Source organism: Lampris incognitus, chromosome 8 (genome assembly GCF_029633865.1).
Source record: "Lampris incognitus isolate fLamInc1 chromosome 8, fLamInc1.hap2, whole genome shotgun sequence".
NCBI classification, from domain to species: Eukaryota; Metazoa; Chordata; class Actinopteri; order Lampriformes; family Lampridae; genus Lampris; species Lampris incognitus.
In genome coordinates this window covers 44,947,451-44,968,699 of record NC_079218.1, presented here as the reverse complement: position 1 = coordinate 44,968,699, position 21,249 = coordinate 44,947,451, and the positions used below count along the sequence as shown (strand labels likewise).

At 43.5% G+C, this 21,249-nt stretch overlaps 1 protein-coding gene across 1 annotated transcript in view; it reads right to left on the bottom strand.

The window, feature by feature from the left end:
- Positions 1–5,562, bottom strand: part of fryb (furry homolog b (Drosophila)) — a 92,969-nt gene extending 87,407 nt beyond the window's left edge. The window contains exon 1 of the mRNA XM_056284202.1: positions 4,554–5,562. Within this exon, the coding sequence (XP_056140177.1) occupies positions 4,554–4,800 (247 nt within the window). The 5' untranslated portion in view covers positions 4,801–5,562. The remainder of the gene's footprint in view (positions 1–4,553) is intronic.
- Between the last annotated feature and the right edge of the window lie 15,687 nt (positions 5,563–21,249).

The window sequence follows — 21,249 nt, the reverse complement described above, 5'->3', positions numbered from 1 at the left end:
TCAGTAAAATTATTCAAATGAATTAAAACCAAGGCAGGCAAATGTTTGTCTCAGACATGACACAGCAATACCACTTGCAAACGAAAATCCACAGTCACACACGTGCACAAAAACCACACATGAAAATGTCAACCCAGTTTTCTAAACTCAGCTTCAAAAACACGGCGCAAAAAATATCAGCCCCTTGTTTCAGACAGCCGAACCAGCTGATAACATGATGCAAAAACACATATGCATGCATGCACGCACACACATACTTTCCAAAATACACACATTTTGGAAAGTTCCTCGCACCGCTATGCTAGTTTTGCATGGATAAACCTTGCAAGGTGCTCCAAAGATTCCTCACATTCTGAACAGGGGCCCGGGCATGCCAGCTGTTGGCATGCAGCTCCTCCATGCAACACATACTTACACAGGCTCACACCCACATCCACATGTATTGGGCACACACAGCCACACACACACACACACGCGAGGGGGCTGTGATTAGCTATGCTGAGCCGCATGTAAACTCATGGAGTACTACATGATTAGTCTGAATACTGAGAGGCGAAGAGAGATACAAGTGAAAGGGAGAGAGAGACAGATTCCTAGAGAAACATGCCAGAGAGAACTGTTGCATTGACCAAAATGTATTTATTACACGCTTGCACAGAAACACACACATACACTCATAGGGACATAGAAAACACACAGACACAGGTACACATAAAGACACACTTAAGGAGGTGGACTAAAGACACACACACACACACACACACATGCAATGCAATGCAGAGGCACACATGGACTTGGCAAGTTTGACTCGCAAGGTCTTCCATCCACACACAGGCACCCATACAGCATCCTGCACACGCTTTGGTAAGCTAATCTTGATGACACTATCCAACAAATACAGTGCACTGGTACATTTGTGAAGCTTAAATACTACCACACATAGTACACACTCTCCCCATGAAACAAGCACACGTGCATGGCAAAAACTCAAAACCACATGTGCACATGCAGACACACACTCCGTTGGGCATGTTAACGCGCTCATTTTTGTGGTAAATTCTCGCCTTCCTACGCCAGTCAGTCGCTGGCTGCTTGCTGCTGTAGTGCAAGGACACATTCAGGTTAATGAGAAACATGTTTGTGCAGGTGAGACTTTGTTAGTTAGGCATGGCTTCACTCCAGATTTCCCCTTTCTCTGTACCAGCAGCCAAGAACTTCCTCTGAAGTACTCCAACTGAGTATTTTCGACATGAGCATAAGGAAAGTGCATATAGAATTACAAATTGTGGAGTTTAATGTTCACAAGAATTTTTTTTTTTTATTCAGCCTCTCAACTGTATTATCCTCCTACACATGCTCTTTTATGCTCCGATTTCTAAATGTAAACAGAAAATAATAATTTCTACCTTCACCCTTAACTCTCATTATATCTTTTATGTCTTATGCCATCATCCTCTTGCGGCACGGTGGCCCAGTAGTTAGCGCTGTCGCCTCACAACAAGAAGGTCCTGGGTTCAAACCCTGGGGTTGTCTAACCTTGGGGGTCATCCCAGGTCGTCCTCTATGTGGAGTTTGCATGTTCTCCCCATGTCTGCAGTGGGTTTTCTTCGGGTGCTCCAGTCCCCCCCCCCACCATCAAAAAGACATGCATGTTAGGGTTAATACTCCTGTCTGTGTCCCTGACCGAGGCATGGCAAGAGGAACTGGAGTTGGTCCCCGGGTGCTGCATGAAAGGCTGCGGCCCGCTGCTCCTAGCCACACAGCTAGGATGGGTTAAATGCTTAGAGGAATTTCACCACAGGGATTAATATAGTATATCAAAATAAAAAATAAAAAATAATAATAAAATCTTTCTCTGAAATCATTCAAGAGTGAGAGAAATTTCGTGAGGACATTTTGTCTCTTAACCACATATCTGTAACTGCTGATTGGATTAAGTCTAGTTGTTGCTCCAGAAACTGAAGCATTTTACCGTTAATTTTTTTCATGCGTACCTTTGGATAAAAAAGCAACACCTGAATGCCAAATACAAGTTAAATGAAAACAATTCAGAGTAGCGGGTCTGTGATGGGGTCACGGTGGTGTCGGCGTGGCAGCTGTCCAGGAACAGATGCTCCACTGTCTGCCGACAAGACACATCCACTGATATTCTGACTGTACTCCTTAACGGGGTAGTTTGTGAGGCGGTCCAGTGACCGAGAATCAGCCAAACTGGTATGACCCCTCTAAAAAATGAAAGTGTGTCCGTCATCAAGTCAGCATCCTGTAAAAGCGTGTTTGGACACTATAAAAAGTGAAAGTGTGGTAGAGATGGCTCCAAGATTATTTTTTTTACGATGAGCCGCGCCTGTCAGACGTCTGTTGTCTGAGAGCCGAAGGTAATGGGAGAAGAATGTAAAATTATACAGTTTCCGTGTTTTGATGCTAAATGTATTATAGAGCATCTGATGAAAGATTACATAGTCGTATTTTCAATCAAATGAAATACTTTTTAAAAATGCAAAAGGTTCTTTGATCATCTGAAAGGAGGTAAATCACATATTGTTACTCATTTGTGTGTTCATAATAACTTTGGTGATAGTTAACAAAGGGGTTCTTGAAGTTCTCTGTAAAGGTCTTTCATCCTTGGTCTCACACTCGTTAATACACAAAGCCAAGTGGAGATCCATCAGGGGTAAACCTGCAAACCACTATGGAAGAAATATCATTACTTTTGGTTTTACCTCAGAGCTATGGACACTGTTTTATGGATTCACTTTTACTTCATCCTGGGTTCCTTCTACTCACTCCATGAACACAAGACCAACATTTCAAGGGTGTAACGATTTAAAATGGGGTTGACTCTGTTAAAATGTTGGGGCATCTGGGATACAAAAAAAGTTAAAATTTTTGACTAATCTTTATTGTTAGGTACACCATTAATAGTCGGGCGATATAGACTTTATGACAGAGACTGACATTTCTTTCATGCCCAGACATCCAGCAGTATCACGGCTATGGAAATAATCAAATGAAGACCAGGCCTTTGAGGTTCTGGCCCAAAGACTGAAGCAGGCTATTTTACCCCATGGTCTTTCTATTTACCCCCACCTGTGGGAATGCTGAATTCAACTGTGGGGTATTGCCGAGTCCTCCAGGACATAGTTCAGGTCTGAGAGTACAATACAGACACTGGTAGAGAATACGAGAATCAGGTAGTCCTCTGCTAGTTCCTCCTAAATACAATAGCACTTCTTTTTCAAAGGGTGTGAGAAGCTGCGGCAAAGGGCCTAGGGCTGCATTCACAAAACTTACTTAAACGGGAAAAAAAAAATTCTCAAGCCATTTTTTCATATCTTTCGTCAAAAAAGAAAAAGCTTTGTTCCAAAAAAAAAAATCATATGAATAAGTAGGATTCTTGAAATGAAAGTTCTCCAGTTTGTTCTGTTTTTCTTGACTTTACGGTGACCCTTCACCCGTCTGATAATTGTAACAGTGAAAAAGGTAAGACTTTAATTTGATTTGTCAAACAAATTCTTGACAATTAAGTCGGTATTTCAAGGCGTTGCTGTGGCGCTCCACGGTTTGTTCAAGGCAGACCTTTAGCGTAACCGTTTTATTAGTTTTTCTTAACCATCGGTCACATAGTGGATTTCAAATGTCAAACCAACTAAGGGTAATGTCCTTTTGCTACCAGACAGACAGACTGACAGTAATAATGTCGGAAAAATATGCTCATCTTTAGTAATCAAAATTAAGAATTTGGCCTCCTATAAGCCTAGTTAATTGTGATAAGCCTTATTTACATAATGCTATTGCCCTTTTTTGATCATTTCCTGAATAAGAAAATAAAAGAGGTTCATAAGCGATAAAACTTACGAATAAATATTGAGGAACTGCTCTCGAGAGCCTTCTTGAGAATTTACTAAAATATATTCTTAGATAATTTCTTAAGATCCATCTGAAGAACACTTTCATGAATCTGGCTCCAGCTCCTCAAGTCAGTGCAAGAAAGAGACAAGTGTCTAAGTACACCGGGGGTCAACTAAGCACTAGAAGCTCTAAAGCACATACGAAGGTATTCCAGCACAGATTCAAACGCAGGCAGCATTCCACAATTCTGGGTCATTATCTCAACTGGACATTGAACCAGCCGCTCTATAATCAGAGAGCTTGCTGCTGAAGCTTCGGACGCCCCTGGAGAAATGAAGCTTTCCTGACGTTTTCCTGCAATTTTCCTGTCGTCTCACAAAGTGGGCTAATTACCAAACAAAAGACCCCGCATGAGAATAGAGAAGGTCCACTTTGTAATTCAATAACGTCTATTAGACGCAAACTGTTTTCTGCTTTAGGCTTCTGATTCTGCTCTCCCAATAAACGTTGTGTCCAGATGAACTGACTCAACTTTCTGTTTTCTGCTTAGGCTTGGTTTAAATGGACTGTGTTGATTTTTCTGGTCCTTATTCGAATTGTTCCTCTTATACAAAAACAAAAACAAAAAACAAAAACAAAAACAGGAAAAAAGGCCAAATGCATAAGCAAGGATCTTAAACAGTGTACCTCTCTGTACCTACCTTTGATTATCCTTGTCCTTTTCCTGGACTTGGACTGCACCTTAGTGAACCTTCCCTTAAAGTCCCTAGGGTCAAACATGTCCACTGACAGAGTGGCGATACGGTCCAGAACAATCCCATCCTGAGTTTGGCTGTGACTTTCCAGACCCTGCTCCTGACCCTGGTCCAGAGAGTGTCCCTCACAGTGGTCCAATGTGCCACTGTCCACCCCCAGACTGACAATGCTCACAACGTCCTCCTGAGACATGTCTCCAATGCTAGAGACGCTTTGTCCGCTGCTGGGAGGCTAGTTTAAAAGAAACAATTTTATGCATATGTGTAGAGTTATTCCACTTCTCCTATTCCTCACACACTGCTTTCTTCCCTCTTGGTTCTCTCCGTCTCCTTAAAGACAACAAGGAGACTCTACTGCACCAGGATTCAAAAGACTCACTGCTGCTCCCGCACCAGCCGACAATATCCCAAAAACCATCAAAAACCAGTTATTCCCAGCTATCAAGCAAGCGCAGGGTACAGGTCACTGGCTTTCCACAAGCTCTTTGCTTTTATTTTCGCTTTTGTTGATTAAATGTTTGCAACCCTTTCTCACAATTCGAATCGACTTCTTTCATAAGGTTTGAAACCCACAGTCCTTATTTTGGCTCACACTTTTCTTCTCATTTTTCCTGCTTGTTCCTCCCATTAAGGTTCCCGTGTCTTTTCCAGGCTCCACGGCTAGACAGAGGTGTTTGTCCTGAGCAGATAGTTAAAGTGCTGAGCTTGTTGGTCTGTTGTTGTTACGGATCCATGCAACTCTCCCAAGAGGGTCAGTTCTTTTCCCCTGAGTCTCTCTCTCTCTCTCTCTTTCGCTCTCTCAGTCTGTCTCAGTAAAGCTGAACAAATACCTCCTCCTCTCAAGTCTGTTAAAGCAGGGAATGTCTTTTCTGTCAAAGTGCCGACAGCTTTTAACAACTGTCTTCTCCCTCTTCACCCTCACCTGTTGTTCTCTCTCTCTTGCGTGCCCTCTCTCTCTCTCCCAAACACACACACACACACACACACACACACCTCTGTTCAGAGAGCCTCTGAGGCACAGCTGTGCTCCTCCGTTCTCAGGTGGTGAGGCGAGGGAGGGATCCAATTCCAGCAGAGTTACTGGATTGGGTGGTTTGGGAAGTTTGGGTGGTTCTCCAAACTCCCGCTCCTCTTGAGGATTTTCTTTCTTTTTTTCTTTTCCTTTCACCACCCCTCCCCTCACCAGGCAAGTTTTACCAATCAGACCACCATTTCCTCTGACCTCTCCTCTACTCTAGTGCACACATTTCCCCTTCTTTTTAGGTGCCTCTGCCCTCTTTGTCTCACATCTTAGCCTGATTCAGATGGCCAACACATGGCATGTGGGTGTAAGTGAGTCCCTGTAGTCACTTGTCGAGGCTGTTTAGCCAGTTACAGTAAACTCAGTGTGTGCTGTCTGGTGTAGGATTACCGATGGCTGACACACCCCTTTACAATGGGGGTAAATCCAAACCAAAAGCACACAAACAGGAAGAATGTGACATACTGAAATACAGAGAAGCGGCAGGTGAATGCTGGCTGTTAGACCTGAATCACAGACATATCCTCAAGATAAATTTGAAGTCTAAGACCTCATCGCCACTTGGCGTGCCTGTGGGGCTGATAAAATGTCAATTCAAACCAGACGACTGTCACCCAAAACACTGAGATTGGCAAACCCCGGACATCAGCCCCAAAACTAATTTTGAGAAGTACAAAATTCACGATGTTGGCATCAACTGTCGGCAGAATGTGCCTCGGCATTGAATCAAGCGTTTGATTGCTCCCTTGAAAGCACGGTAAGGTAACTTGCCAAGAACTTGCCCTTGTTTCATAAAGGTAAGCAAAATGATAATGACTTGTTAAACACTGTGTTGAAGCGCTGCCATTAACTCGGTGTCTGTTGTTTCTAATTAATCTTTGCTTGGCAACGGGTCAAAAACATTCAAATTTGTGCCTCCCTATGATTTAGCCAATTATTTGCCTTGGTCCTCAGTCTCTCAGATCGCAGAACTTAACCAGTTCCAACAATACAATTTGAGTCAATGTCATCACTCTTTCTACCTCCATTCTGTCTTTCTTCTCTCCCCTCTCTCTCTTCTTTCTCCCCCCTCTCTCCCCTCTTTCTCTTCCTCCTCTCCCCTCTCTCCCCCCTCTCTCTTCTCTTCCTCTCTCTCTCCCCCTCTTCCTCTCTTTCCCATCTCTCTCTTCTCTTCCTCGCTCTCTCTCTTCTCTTCCTCTCTCTCTCTCTCTCTCTCTCTCTCTCTCTCTCTCTCCCTCCCTCCCTCCCTCCCTCCCTCCCAGGAAACGTCTACCCTGAGGTGACTTCTTGCTGTTGATATCCCTTATTGTCATGACATCCTGCCCCACAAGGAGCTTAAGTGAGCAAATGTATTTAAGCGTGAAAAAGGGTTCAGTAGCTGTAGAGGGCAAATCAACACGTCGGGCTGATTTTCAAACAAACCTGATTGACTTGGAAATGAGCGCCTTGTCTGTGCAGATTTGTGACCTATTCTCACAACAAACCCATCGTGGGATGTTGAATTATTTAGCACCTGAACATGCTTTAGTCGATAATGCTTTCCTTTCCAGTCAACAATCTTTACCATGACATTTAATCTTGAATTCGGCCCCAAAACTTTATCTTCATTAAATTTGAAAGTGGAAAAAAAAATCGGCAGAGGAGACGAGATAATTGTTTGCTTTAATATCTTACAATTTGGCTGAACAACCTATTTTTTTCAAGGTAGTGTGCCCGGCGTTGCAAAAAATCTTCAGTCGTTTGAAATTATATTTGCAGATTAGTTGCAAGAAAATTATCTCGCAAATTAGCGCGTTTTTCAACTGGTAAAACGAAAATAAAAGCCTGAACACCGAGTTCAGGTTTCAGTGAGCTATGAAGACGGACTTTTCATCACAGAAAGGCATCATGTAATGAGTTTTACAGCTAACTGGAAGATGTCGGAGGTTGATAGTTGCCTAAGCAATTAGACATTTGATGTTTATTTACATCTGGCAAGCAAACAGTTAAGGGTGCCAAAGGGGGGGAAGGCATGGTGCCAGAGGCAGTTAGAGAGGCGTGCCATCCTCTCAGGAATACCTCAGCCAAAATATTCAAACACACCGCAGTGAGTGCACACGCGAACACACAAATATGCGTGAGTGCATGCGCGCACAAACACACAAACACATTACCCTAATTTTCATTCTCCAAAACAGGAAGTTGTTTTTGTCCTGCCAGTTGCTGATTTGTTGCTGGCAGATCCAGACAACCAGTCAAAGAGAAGACACGGTGGTTAACCAGTCATCTTTAGGAATGTGTTGCCAAACAAAAGTAGGATGGGTGTGGTGTGGTGTTGGGGAGGGGGATACAGCAGGATTAAAGACAGTAAACCAAATCTGCATTGTGTTATAATAGCATGGCGGATTGTTGACACGCTGTCGTCCCAGAGGCAGGCTAATTACCATCTACCATCTTTAGACCTAGATTGTGATCTGTTTATCTAAGGAAACGCTGACAAAAAAAAAAGACTGTGATGAAAACAGTCTAAAATGACTATGTGTGCATTAAGAGAGGTTTTGGTCTTATCAGAAGCAGCACTGCCCCGCCGCAAAAAATAATCTCATGTGACCCACTAGAAAACAATGATCGAAAAGACTTGTTTACAAGATAATACAAAGAAAAGTAACTGCATTATGACAGATGAAGTGTTAAGGGAAACAAAATGGGATTATTTATATACAATATATATTTATATAAATATATATTATATATAACTATATATTTATAGTTCCGCTTCTGGTGTGGGAAGATGGTGGCACAAATTCACCTTTGCGGCGGCCTCACCGACTACCATCCATGCAGTGTCTTTGTCCATGTCTGAATCTAAGTTTGTCTTCATTTGATGGCTGGGAGAGCTGGCGCTGGATCTGCTGGGAGAGCTTGGTCTGCTGCGTCCTTTGGGCCCAGGGACCACGGCCCTGCCTGGAGCTGTGCCTGAAGAGGTAACACTGAGGGCGGTCTGACAGGACGTGGAAGCGGGGCAGGCTAAGCTAACTGCTAGCCCATGCAGACCGGCAGTTCCGCCAGTCATCCTTGCTGGCGTTTGATCTCCTGGCCAGTGATTTTTTTTGTTTCGTTTATATATGTGTTAGTTTGGATATATGTGTTCTTGAAGTTTTTGGATAGGCTATGTGTTTTTGTTTTTATGTTGCACTGTTGTGGGCTGGGGGAAATGATGTTTCCTTTCATTTCATGTGTGCAAATGCATGACATGAAATGACAAATGAAATGTTTCTGATTCTGATTATCCCAAGTTGTAAAACATGACAACATTAAAAAAGTTTGGCCCCAGTGAAGACAAACACATACAACTTTTCAGGCCAAGGAAAAATGAGAGCAACAAGCCTGAGTTGCTACACAAAGTACCCCTGATGTCTTCCTTCATTACTGACTCTGCCTTTGCAGAAGCAGACAAAATAGTCAAGATTCGTATGCAGGCACACGTGCTTTCCCACTTATTTTCACTGGTTAGCAAACAGAATAAGTCAGATTAGATATGAATTATGTGCTTAACACCACCTTCCAAACACTACAAAGATATGATTTGGCTGAATGGGACATGCCTATACAAACAAACCCAGACACACCACACATGCACAAACACACACAACAGGGTCATGCCCAGCCATGCACCTACATGCTTAATAAACAAGCATCCTCGCCAAGTCACACACCTTCAAACGTTTTTTTCTCAATTCTCTCTCTCTCCTTATTTTGTTCTCCCTCTTAGGTCCTTAGTCTGACTTTTGCATCCATCCATTACTCACTCCTGCCTGTTCATCCTTTCTTTTCTGTCTCCCTCACTCACTTTCACACCAATGCAATGCAGCCAACTCCCAAATAAAAAACAAAATAATAAAAATATTTTTTTTAAAAAAAAAGAGGGTTTCAAGAGTTCAGCCAGCGAGTCAACTGAGAACAGACGACAACATGAGGAATGGTGGGAGTGTGGGTGGTCTGAAAAATAAGCGGTATCACTCAGTCATAGCTTCATGTGCAACCTCTCACACAATGGATACCTCCCTACCCACACGAGCCAAAGAATCCAGATGCACGGCAGGGGGAGGGGCCACCACCATTTAATGTGACAGTTATCATTATCTTTGGCATTCTCTTTTGATCCTTCACTTCCTCGTTGGGTGTTTTCGTCTCCGGTGTCATTTGACTGGTAAAGCAATAATGTTGTGAGAGCAACCATAAAGTGATCACAGCGGGGGTTATTTTCCTCGTGTTTGGGGGGGGGGATTTGAGTTGACTTTGCTGTCAGACACAAAAGCTTCTGCACTTATTCCATGGAGGGATTTTGTGGTAAAACATGTTCAATAACTGTGTTTGGATTTAATTCTTGAAATGTAATCCACTTTTGGAGTAAAAAGGTCAAAAAGGTCAAACAAAATGAATAACTTGATGACTGACGGGTGTGACAACGTACGAGTTTTAATTATTTTTCTATGATCTCAGGTGTGGCGTTACTGCCACAGAGCTTACTGACATTTTCAAAGCCAGCTGTAATCTGAGAACTGAATCGTAAATTATGTCCCGCTTGCTGTTTTCCTAACCCGCATGGCTTCTACTTTTGTGTTTTTTTTTTATACCCAGAATCCTTTTTGTACCCAAAAATGACCTAGCGGTGAATCAAAATTCCGGCCCCCTGCCTCTTCAGGTGGGATGGAAGAATAAACCCAACGTCTCCTATTGAACTGAATGGGCAGCGTTATTGACAGCAGCTTCCAGTCTTCCTCCCTGGTTTGAAATGTTTTCAACACAAACTCATTCCCCAAAGTACAGAGCAAACACTACCTGTATTCAGCAGTCTTAAAACAGCTTGCCGATAAGCAGGTACTGTACATTTTAACGCCACATGGTTTTCATTCTTTCTCCTCCCTCACATCGATAACCCCATGCTTTTATTAATTACCAACCTTTCACTAATCATTGTAGACTTCCTTAGCGCCGGGACGCCTCCCATTTCTTCCTGTCACTCAAAAATGTTGTTATGCTAACCGCTGTGCAGCCCTGCTAGGAGTGCATAGCAACACGGCTCAACAGGAGAAGTGAGAATGTAAACAGATATGAATTTGGGTCAGACACCTCAGCAAGACTCAAGTTCATTAATTCACTGAGACACAGCACAGGCCGAGGCAAGCAAAGCACCCACGGATTTAAAAAAAAAAATGGAGACACTTAGAACCACAGCTGGATTTATAAATGAGCCTACATTTTAAGAAATTCTGAACACAAAGTGCCATTATCAACAATACTATTTTTGTCGATTAATAATGCTGCCTGTGCTACTTCATTCCATTAGAAAAAAACTGCATTACTGTGATCAACTATGCACTCATGTCCCCATTGTTTGTTTATATTAGTTAGATATGGACGGATGACATTGTTTTGGAAATAGTTGTAGGTTGTAAAAATAAATTAGGATAGTTTGACTAATGCTTACCATCACAAATATATTCTGCAATCACTAAGCTCCATTCCCCTCAGCCTGTCAGATAATATTAGGCATTCTGACAGAATGCAACGCTCTGTTGGAAATTAAATGGAACTGAAAAACATATAATTGTACTTTTTTAATCATAAACTCATATTTATGTAATCTTTATATAAATTATTACTTGACCTTTAATGTGCCTTGGATGGATGGCTTCCTTTACAAGCATATATATCTATATATCTGTGGATGGGTGATTACGGCCCACAGGGTAAAAGGGACGTCACTCACAGAGACCATAACAAACATCATGGTACCCTGAAGGCATGTCACAAAAGACTGAGCATCTTAGTCTCAAAAAGCACATTTAAGGGTGGGGTTACAATTTTGGTCTACAGTTTTGTTTAGCATGTTTTTTAGAGTTTTCTTTCACTTTCATTTCACAGCCGCCCTGTGTAAATGTGATCTAAAGCCAAGTCAGGCTGCCCGGTTTTGCACGCAAGCTGATCTACAGCGCTTTGGTCACAATCTAAGTCCCAAAAAGTTAAGAGTCAGATTGTACCTGCGTGTTTTCTATCCCTACTTCGTCAGAATAGTTTGCTGGGAGGTATTTAATCTATTAAGTATCTGCATGTAATGACATTGATACATGTAGGCTATAATCTCAGAGGTACTGTATGCACACTTTAAATCAGGCAAATGTAGTTCCTTGGCCTTGCCTGAAGGTAGGGGGCAGTAGAAAACCAAAGTCCTGGTCCCAGGCCAGTTACAAGGAATGGGTTTAATTTTTGACAGAGAAATTCTTTAACGTAGATTCCATGTGTATTTTCAGACCCTTTTTATGTAGAAATCTAACATAATATATTCTATTATATAAAGATGGACTGGAACATGAACTATATATTATGGAATTCTGTTATATCATATATTAATAATAAGTATTATTAATATCATGATAATATTTCAGTCTCATAGACTATAAAGACACTATTTATGCTGTCTCAATGTTTTTGATAAAAAGGGAGGGAAAACCAGCCACATGTCATCTACTGCCTTTGTTTTTTCCTTTCAAACCTGCAAACCTGCTCTGCAGCAGTGCCCCCCTCAGGCTGTGAGAGAGATGGTAAGTGGATTTGCTGCCATTAATCTCAGTATATGTAGTTTTTCACTCGTGTCATAGGGTCATTTTCCAGGATATTTCAGGATCAGGACATTATTGTCTGTGAGGCTCTAAGGTGAAAAATCTGAAATTAGCGGATGTGTAAGAAATGTTTTTTTCCCCCCAATATATTTTAAATAATTTTCTCTCTCTCTTCTCTCCTCTTTTCCCTCATATAAATGAGGGAGTAGGGGGAGATAAAGTGTACAAGCCCAATCCAGCGGGAGGGGAAGTTCAGTCTTAACAGATGTCTCGACCCTGACTCTACCTCCCTCATGCTTCTACTACTCTTTCCACTTTGCCGCTATCTTTGATTAAGCCTAAAAAAATAAACAAGGGTAAATTACCTGAATATTAAGACAAATGTGAACGATAAATACAGATAGTGCTCAGATGAACATGAAACATAAGAAGAACTTTATGCAGTCACTCTGGAGAGCTCTGGGACTGCATGGAATTGAAGGCCTGGCTAGGAAGCGGCTGGTAGCCAACACCACCAAACAGTCAGAGGTAACATCCCAATAGATCTGAATAAAGCAGAATGAGCGGCAGCAGAACCAACCTGGTGACGGGCTAACAACATCATAGAGTTGAGTGGTGAACAGCGGGGTTAGTAACAGGACGTTGGTTCTACCGTTGAGCCCCCCTCCCCCGAGATGTCATGGGTTTAAATCAATGATGCATCGAGGAGGGGGGGTGCCCATTTGAAAACCTGCAAAAGCGACTCAGCTCAGCCCAGCTTTGGAGGGAGGTGCCTTGAGGGAGGGAAAGAAGAAGAGAGCGATGCTACTGACTCACAGATGGCATAGGGGCGAGTACCTGTAAAGGTGAGCCAGTTGCAACAACCTTATCGTATTTTGCATATTATTTTCTGGCAGACCCAGTGACATCTAGGAAAAATTAGGTGGCGATTGAGAAAGAACAGAGACAGCTAGGAAAGACTGCTGACATTTGGGAAAGACCAGAGCCAGGGTGTGGAGGCTTGGCAGGCTGAAGCACATCCTTCATGAGTTGGAACCCATCATCATTTGCTATGGAAAGATATATTACAAGATACCCCCGGGGTTGGGTGAGAGTGGGGGAGGATGTTCGACCCACAGGACAGACCAGTGCTATGACCACCCATGACGGACAATCAGCTATGGGACAGCTTAATGATTTATCCTGGGTCTGCAGATGTGGGAAGATATGCAAAAATCAGAGTGTTGTGAAGATACACAAGTCGAAGATGAAGTGCCTGCAACCTACCAGTAATGTGCAATGTACAGGGCAACCTAATGAGACAGATGAGAGGCTAGGGCAGGAGTGAAACCACAGTCCCCAGAATCTCCAGGCACGTGACGAAGAGGGGAGCAGGAACAGCATTGCTGATGTATCAGAGGAGACAAGGTACCAAGGCGAGGGTGAAGACACTCGAGACACAAGACGACATATGCAGAACATCTGCGCAGGAGACACCCAGAAAGACCTAGTGAACTGGCCTGCTGCTGAAGCAGCAAAGAAGGAATGGGAGGTGTTTGATCACAACTTGGACCAGGTACTGGAAGCATCGATTGCAGGAGATGTGGGGAAGAAGGTCAGGGCCATGTCTTCAATCCTCTGAAACAAATGGGCTGATCGCTTCGGGAAGAAGGAGCAGAAAGCCAGAGCAAACACCAGCCAAAGGAAAACAGACATCTGAAGGAGATAGTAATCCTGAGAGATCGGTGGAGGTTGAAGAAGGCTTTTTGTGAAGCGACTGAAGATGAGGAACCAGCACTCACTGAAATCTAAGACAACCTGAGGGATCACATTACGATCTTGTGCTGAGCCAAGTGCCACCGCAGGGACAAGAAGCAACAGATGAAAGAATAGGTGGCCTTCACCAAGAACCCATTCAAATATCTTTTGAAACTTCTGGATGACAAAAGATCAGGGGAGTTGAAAGCAACAAAGGAGAGGGGGAGGAGCATCTCCATCAGGTCGATATTGACCTCAGAGGGGAGGACAGCTTGGGAGAGATGAAGAAACTCATGAAACCAGCTGAACCAACTATTCCCTTCACAGCAGAGAAACCAAGCTGGCAGCTAGTCAACCACTTTCTCAAGAAGGCCAGAGGAAAATCAGCCCCAGAGCCGAATGACATCCCATACAAGGTGTACAAGTATTATGAAAGGCTCAGGAGATGACATTGGAAGTTATGCTGCATTCGCTTATGCCTGGAGGTGGGAGGTCAGAAGTTGGGAACACGTCATTACTGACATCCTTGCGTTCGAGCAACCAGGTGGGAAAAAGCATGGACGCCCGCAATGCTGAGCACCAGAAGCTGCAGAGATATTTCATCCATATGGAAGAAGTCCAGAGTAGATTTCAACGACAGCTCACTAGCAATGTTGTCATATTTTCGTCAACAATAGGCTGGAATCAAATACTTTTTTATATCATCATGGTTCAGAGTTTTCTTCTCGTTATTGTTGCCAATGAGCATTTTCAAGTTAGTGACCTTGTGATTAGCGATAGGTTAACCTTTTAAAACCGCTAATAACAACTAATATTTAATTTTATATGTTTAACCAACTATTGTATAGGGTATCTTTATTGATCTAAAAGCATACCATGCTGAAAATCAAACTTAAAGGTGTTTTTAAAAGCATACAATCTTGTAAAGATTGATAAAGATTAATATTATTTTACCATTGACACTGTGGGCAGCCATGTTGATGTGATATCATATAATTCCATATCATGAACTGGGGGTTGAGAAAAGCAACCCGAGTTCACGATTAGGAACTCCAAGCTCACGTGCCATTTTATTTGATTTTTCCTAGTGGGAACTAGGAATTTCCTGACCTCCGAGTTATAATCGAACGCAGCATTATTGAGGGTGGCATGGAAGAAGAATTTCCTTGCTGATGATTGGTTGGTTGTGGAGGGACGCTTCACCCCTGAGGAAGAAGACTCCACAGAGACCATACCCTCTCACTCCTCAACATAGAAGGCAAAATCTTCTTTGGGATTCTGGCAAGGAGGCTGACCACTTTCATGATGGACAACAAGTATATGGACACTTCAGTTCACAAAGGTGAAATGCCAGCGGCACCTGGCTGTCTTGATCACACCAGCATAATCTCTAAGATCACTGAGTATGCGAAGAGGAACCATGGTGACCTAACAGTACTGTGGCTTGATCTAACCAATGCAATAAATACAATAATGAACAATAAATGCCCCACAAGCTAGTGGAAGCAACATTCTGGAGTGATTCCAGATGCTCTTGCAGTGATGCTTTGACAGGTTCAACATGCGTTGCACCTACAGTACTGGCAAGCAACATCCAGCAAAATGCCCATCAGGGCATTCATGGATGGATTTTGCACATATATAAAGACCTCTTCCGCTTAGAAGTGGAATCACAGGACAGGTTGCTTAAACGGAGCCAACCAAGCTGGTTCGGACTGAGACATGCTCAGGGACACTTCGGTTGGGCTGGTGCTGCTCGCTGTGATAGGAACTTGAATGTGGGCCTTCCACCTGCAGGGCAGTTCTCCTAATCCCTATGTCACCTTGCTACCTCATTCAAATTGAGGAAAGTCAACATCTGCTTCATTTTGAAAGTCTCTCCTCTTTGGAAGACGTAATAAGGGGTTTCAAGCATTGCTGTTTACCAGCATATGCCAAATGTTATTTGAGAAAGAGATTGAAATTTTTCACTACTGATCAATGTTAGGAGTACATTGAAGAAAAGTTCAATCAATAATAATAATCTATCCATCCATCCATTATTTGAACTGCTTATCCTGCTCTCAGGGTCGCGGGGATGCTGGAGCCTATCCCAGCAGTCATAAAAATAAAAACATCTTTAAAATATTGATTTATGTTGAATGCTGATTACACCTGTAATTAGGGCCTGACATCTTCTTAAAGGTTTTGTTTTGTTTACCCATGGATGTACATGCACACACACACTTGTGCCTATTGGGTACCACTGCTTCAGGCACCACCATACTCAGTGATCATGATACTATCTCTTGGATATCTACTGTGTTGTGCATCAGCAAACAGCCAAGAGCTCAATCTAATTTAATAGAAGTAGAAAAAAGACACTGTTCCCTCAACCAATCAGCTGAAGCAAGCACATGACATGCACACATTTGCACAAACTAAACACCTGAACACACATAACTGTTGCGCTGCATGCAAGCACACCCATACAAACTCACAAACACACACGTGCACGCACGCACGCGCATGCACACACACACACACACACACACATTTGAATGTATGTGGATCACAGGGGTTAAACTCTAGGCTTAATTCACTTACTCTGTGTTATAACTCTACAGATTAGGAATTTACACGATCTACAGACTCATATAGGCTAGGCAGGCCAGACTGCACTGTCACACGGACCCCCTAATGACCGTGCCAGCCCCTTGACCAAGAATGCTCAGGATTCAAAAATGCATGAAAGGAAACATTTATTCCACTGGCAGAGTGATAACAAGAGGACGTGGAACGAAGAGGACTAGACTTAGCTACACTAGTCGCCACATTAACAGTAGTAGACCACTTTTGTGAGGACCGTGGGACGCCGGCTCCATAATCGATGGTGTTCAACCTGCTCACACTGTCAACCGCGGAACAATGGTAGATCAAGTAAGATATGACCCAAACTCCTGCCAAACGCGACCTCACCTGACTCAGGTAACCTACAATTACATCGCACAGAATACACCTATACACACAGAGAATATACACAGAGCATATACATCCATCCATCCATTATCCAAACCGCTTATCCTGCTCTCAGGGTTGCGGGGATGCTGGAGCTTATCCCAGCAGTCATTGGGCAGCAGGTGGGGAGACACCCTGGACAGGCCGCCAGGGCCAACACACACACATATTCACACCTAGGGGCAATTTAGTACGGCCAATTCACCTGACCTACATGTCTTTGGACTGTGGGAGAAACCGGAGCACCCGGAGGAAACCCACGCAGACATGGGGAGAACATGCAAACTCCACACAGAGGATGACCCCGGACGACCCCCAAAGTTGGACTACCTGGGGCTCGAACCCAGGACCTTCTTGCTGTGAGGCGACCACGCTAACCACTGCACCACCATGCCGCCCTAGAACATACATCACACATAGAAACATTATACATAGTAACACAACAAAGGATCGATCCATACATCAGACAAGAAGACAATTAATCAACAACATAGTCAATAACAACATTGAGAATCATAGTCAGCAATCAAGATGGTGAATAAAGCACGAGCGTTCTAGGCCATGTAAGGGATGATCTTCCTCACATGCATGCAAAGGGCATTGTGCTATTCTCGGCCTGCTATTCAGGGGAAGAGCTACACCATAAAATAAACATCAATCTCTAATGCAAAAGCACCTGGGGCAAAGTTGGATAGGGAGCGAGGCAGAGTGTGTGTGCATGTGTGTTTGCAGATCTGTCTATGTCTACATGTGTGTTTGTGTGTATGGATGAATGTTTGACTATCCATGTCTATATTTTTGTGGGCGGGTGTGCAGGCGTGTTAGACAGAAACGCCAGGTTATGTAAGCATCAGTGAGTCCGGGACTGGTAGTGCCTGGTGGTATCTATGGAGACAATGACAGCAGCGATGGATGGATGGCTCTGTTGGCTGATGGTGATGCAGATTCACTAGTTTTGGAGTGTGAGAAGATGGAAAAAAAAAAAGATTTTCTCTACATGAGTGCTGAAGCCTGTAAAAGCACTCTGTTAACAGAGTGGGTTTCATACATCAATAAGCAACAGTGCACCCATTTTAAATAGTGCCCCACATAGGCAGGGGCCAATATGCCCTGAATTCAGCAGGCATGAAACATTAAGGGTGAAGTAAGCTAAAGGCTATTCATGTGGAACATTTATTTATTTATTTTTCCAGTTAAAACACACATCATAACCAGAACACACTAGAAGGGCAGGTTAAATGATTTGTGAACGTGTACAAAGACAAGAGTGGAACAGTTGTTTGATCACAACGTTGTACATTAACAGATTTCCACTCAAAAGTCTGATGCTCTAGGGCAGTGTTTCCCAACCCAGTCCTCAAGGACCCCCTATCCTGCAGATTTTCATTGTAACCCTGCACAGGTAGCCCTGCTTGTACTTACTCAACCAATCGTCTCACAGCACTTAATTATGCAAGGTGTGCAACATCTGACATTCATTGCTGATTGGTTGAATAACAACAAACAGGTACCTATTCAGGGTTGCAAAGAAAATCTGCAGGATAGGGGGTCCTTGAGAACTTGATTGGAAAACACTGCTCTAGGGCATCCGGGTAGCTTAGCAGTCTATTCTGTTGCCTACCAACTTGGGGATCAACAGATCGAATCCCCGTGTTACCTCCGGCTTGGTCGGCTGTCCCTACAGACACAATTGGCCGTGCCTATGGGTGGGGAGCCGGATGTGGGTATGTGTCTGGTCGCTGCACTAGCGCCTCCTCTGGTCAGTCGCCTGTTTGGGGGGGGGCTGTGGTGAATAGCATGATCCTCCCATGCACTACGTCCCCCTGGCGAAACTCCCTCACTGTCAGGTGAAAAGAAGCAGCTGGTGACTCCATATGTATCGGAGGAGGCATGTGGTAGTCTGCAGCCCTCCCCAGATTGGCAGAGGGGGTTGAGCAGCAACCAGGATGGCTCGGAAGAGTGGGGTAACTGGCCGGATACAACTGGGGAGAAAAAGGGGGGGAAATACCCCCCCCCCCCCAAAAAAAGAGTGATGCTCTGTCACTGTTGTTATACATTAGGGTGGCAAGTGGGCATCTGGCTCTATGTTTCGGAGGTGAGTGTGACTGGCTGAAATGCTGTAAAGTGCGTTCACTTTACAAAGCATTCTGAAAAGTCTTGTTTTAAATGAGTACGGAATATTTCACTGTTGCAGAGTTGGTGTACTCTGAAGAGACAGTTAAAACACAAACATTCAAAATTGATGCAGCAAAGCCACAAATATGCTGCCTTTTATTCCTGACAAGGCCTCTACCTTCAAAAACCCCGAAGACTACATTACCTGTTATTTTGTGGAGAGTGGGGTTTGATTAAAGTATCAGTCAATGTCAATATTGAAAGATGTGCTTACTTTGGGAAATTAGTATCAGTGAGTATAAGTTTATTTATCCACATGGATATATTTATCCATACTTTTGATGACATCTAATATTGGATGTAAAAATTGCACAGTATATGAAATTTTCCATATCCTAACTATAAAAAACAGCAAAAGAAAAGATAAAAAGAAAGCGTAACCTTTATTTTTTCTAAAATAGGCTTGTTCATATTTGGCTATGTGTCTGTATTCGGTTATACTGTCCATGAAAGTGCTACATCTGGCAGCAACTATCTATAGAGAACTTTGAACAAAGAAGTTAATGAAGATTTCAGCCTAACTAAGCCTCTGGGACCTTCACCCGAGAGTCTGACCCCACATAGCGAAGCGGCCAGTGAGGTAAACGCCAAATTTTTTCAAACTGCACAATTGACAAAGAATTTTGGCCTGGCTTTCTTTTTTTTTATTTTAAAAAGCTGGCCATGCCTTCTCTAAACTTGGGGTCCATGTGAAATGACTCAAGTGACATCACTCAGGTGATTTTCTCAGACTTTCTCAAACTATTCGCTCTGGAGACCAATAATGCGTGTAGATAACCCTTTACTCATGAGTGGACTCGCTATCTGGTGTGCACACTGACACAACTTTACGACAAGCAGTTGGATGGGATGAAGATGGTTCGGCAATCAGTTTGCATTAACAAAGAGCAGGCCCAGTGTTTCAACAAAAAGCCCCTCCCCCCGACACACACACACACACACACACACACATATTTCTAACACAGCTTGGCACGGTGCCCTTCTTCAAGGTTGTGTTGTCTTCAAATCCCACTGACACTGCTTTAATGCAGAGCACAAGTGTTCTTACTGATCTGCCACTGGGCTTTCCACAAGTCTCCTTCAGGCCATAAAAACTTCTGTTTAGAGCACAACTTTTAGTAGATTATAGCAGGGAGAAAGAGGGAGATTGAGATGGTAAAACAGTTGGCAACTGGGATGTGTTGAAGACGGTAAGGGGGATGGGAGGACAAACAGAGAAATCCATGGAGGGAGGGAGATGAGAGGTGGGCTGCAAAGGAAACAGTATACAGACACCCCATGCTGCCTTGCTGACATGTTGAGTCCATGTTGTGCGTGTGTGCATGTGTGTGTACATAAGTGTATGTGTGTACATGAGTGTGTGTGGTACAAAAGAGAGCACGCACGAGAGAGAAGAGAGCGTGTGTGTTACTCGTAGCGTAAACTCCAGACATATAGAACAATAGAGTAAACTGGGTCGATCTTGTTGCCAAACAGCTGGAGAGATTGCGAGGGGGCACGACTGAGTCTTGGTGGGGGGGTCAAGGAGGATGGGGGGGCTATAACTAGGGGTATGAAAAGAGATTGTGAGTGTGGCATGATCAACTTGGACGGGAGAAAGAAAGAAGAAGATTGGGTGGGAGGTGTTGGTGGGGGAGGAGGGCTTTGGAGGGGGGGGCAAGTCTGAGGCATCTGTAAGTGTCAAGACATGAGGACATGAGAACCATTAACCACAGGGATGAGACTGATAATGTTATCCATCACCTAAGCCTTACTCACAAACGTCAAACTCGCCAAGTTTCATGAACAAATATGGACAGCATTCATTTACGAAGATGACTGTAATCATGACAGAACGAACGCGGAAAAAGCTCTCCGGCTTACAGTTTGGTGAGAGATGTTTATCCTAAACAGAGGTCCGCTGGGGTTTTCTCAGCGGGCTTAGTCTGTGACATACATTTATGAATATTTAATGAGGCAACGCTGAACCGCCCACAAAATACACTACTCTATGTCTGACCCGAGAGGAGTTAAGTCACAGAACAGCCACCCACATCACTAGACCGGAGAGGGTTTTAAACCTGGGATTGGTGTCACCGAACACGTCAGTCCTGCTATACCAGAGACAGAC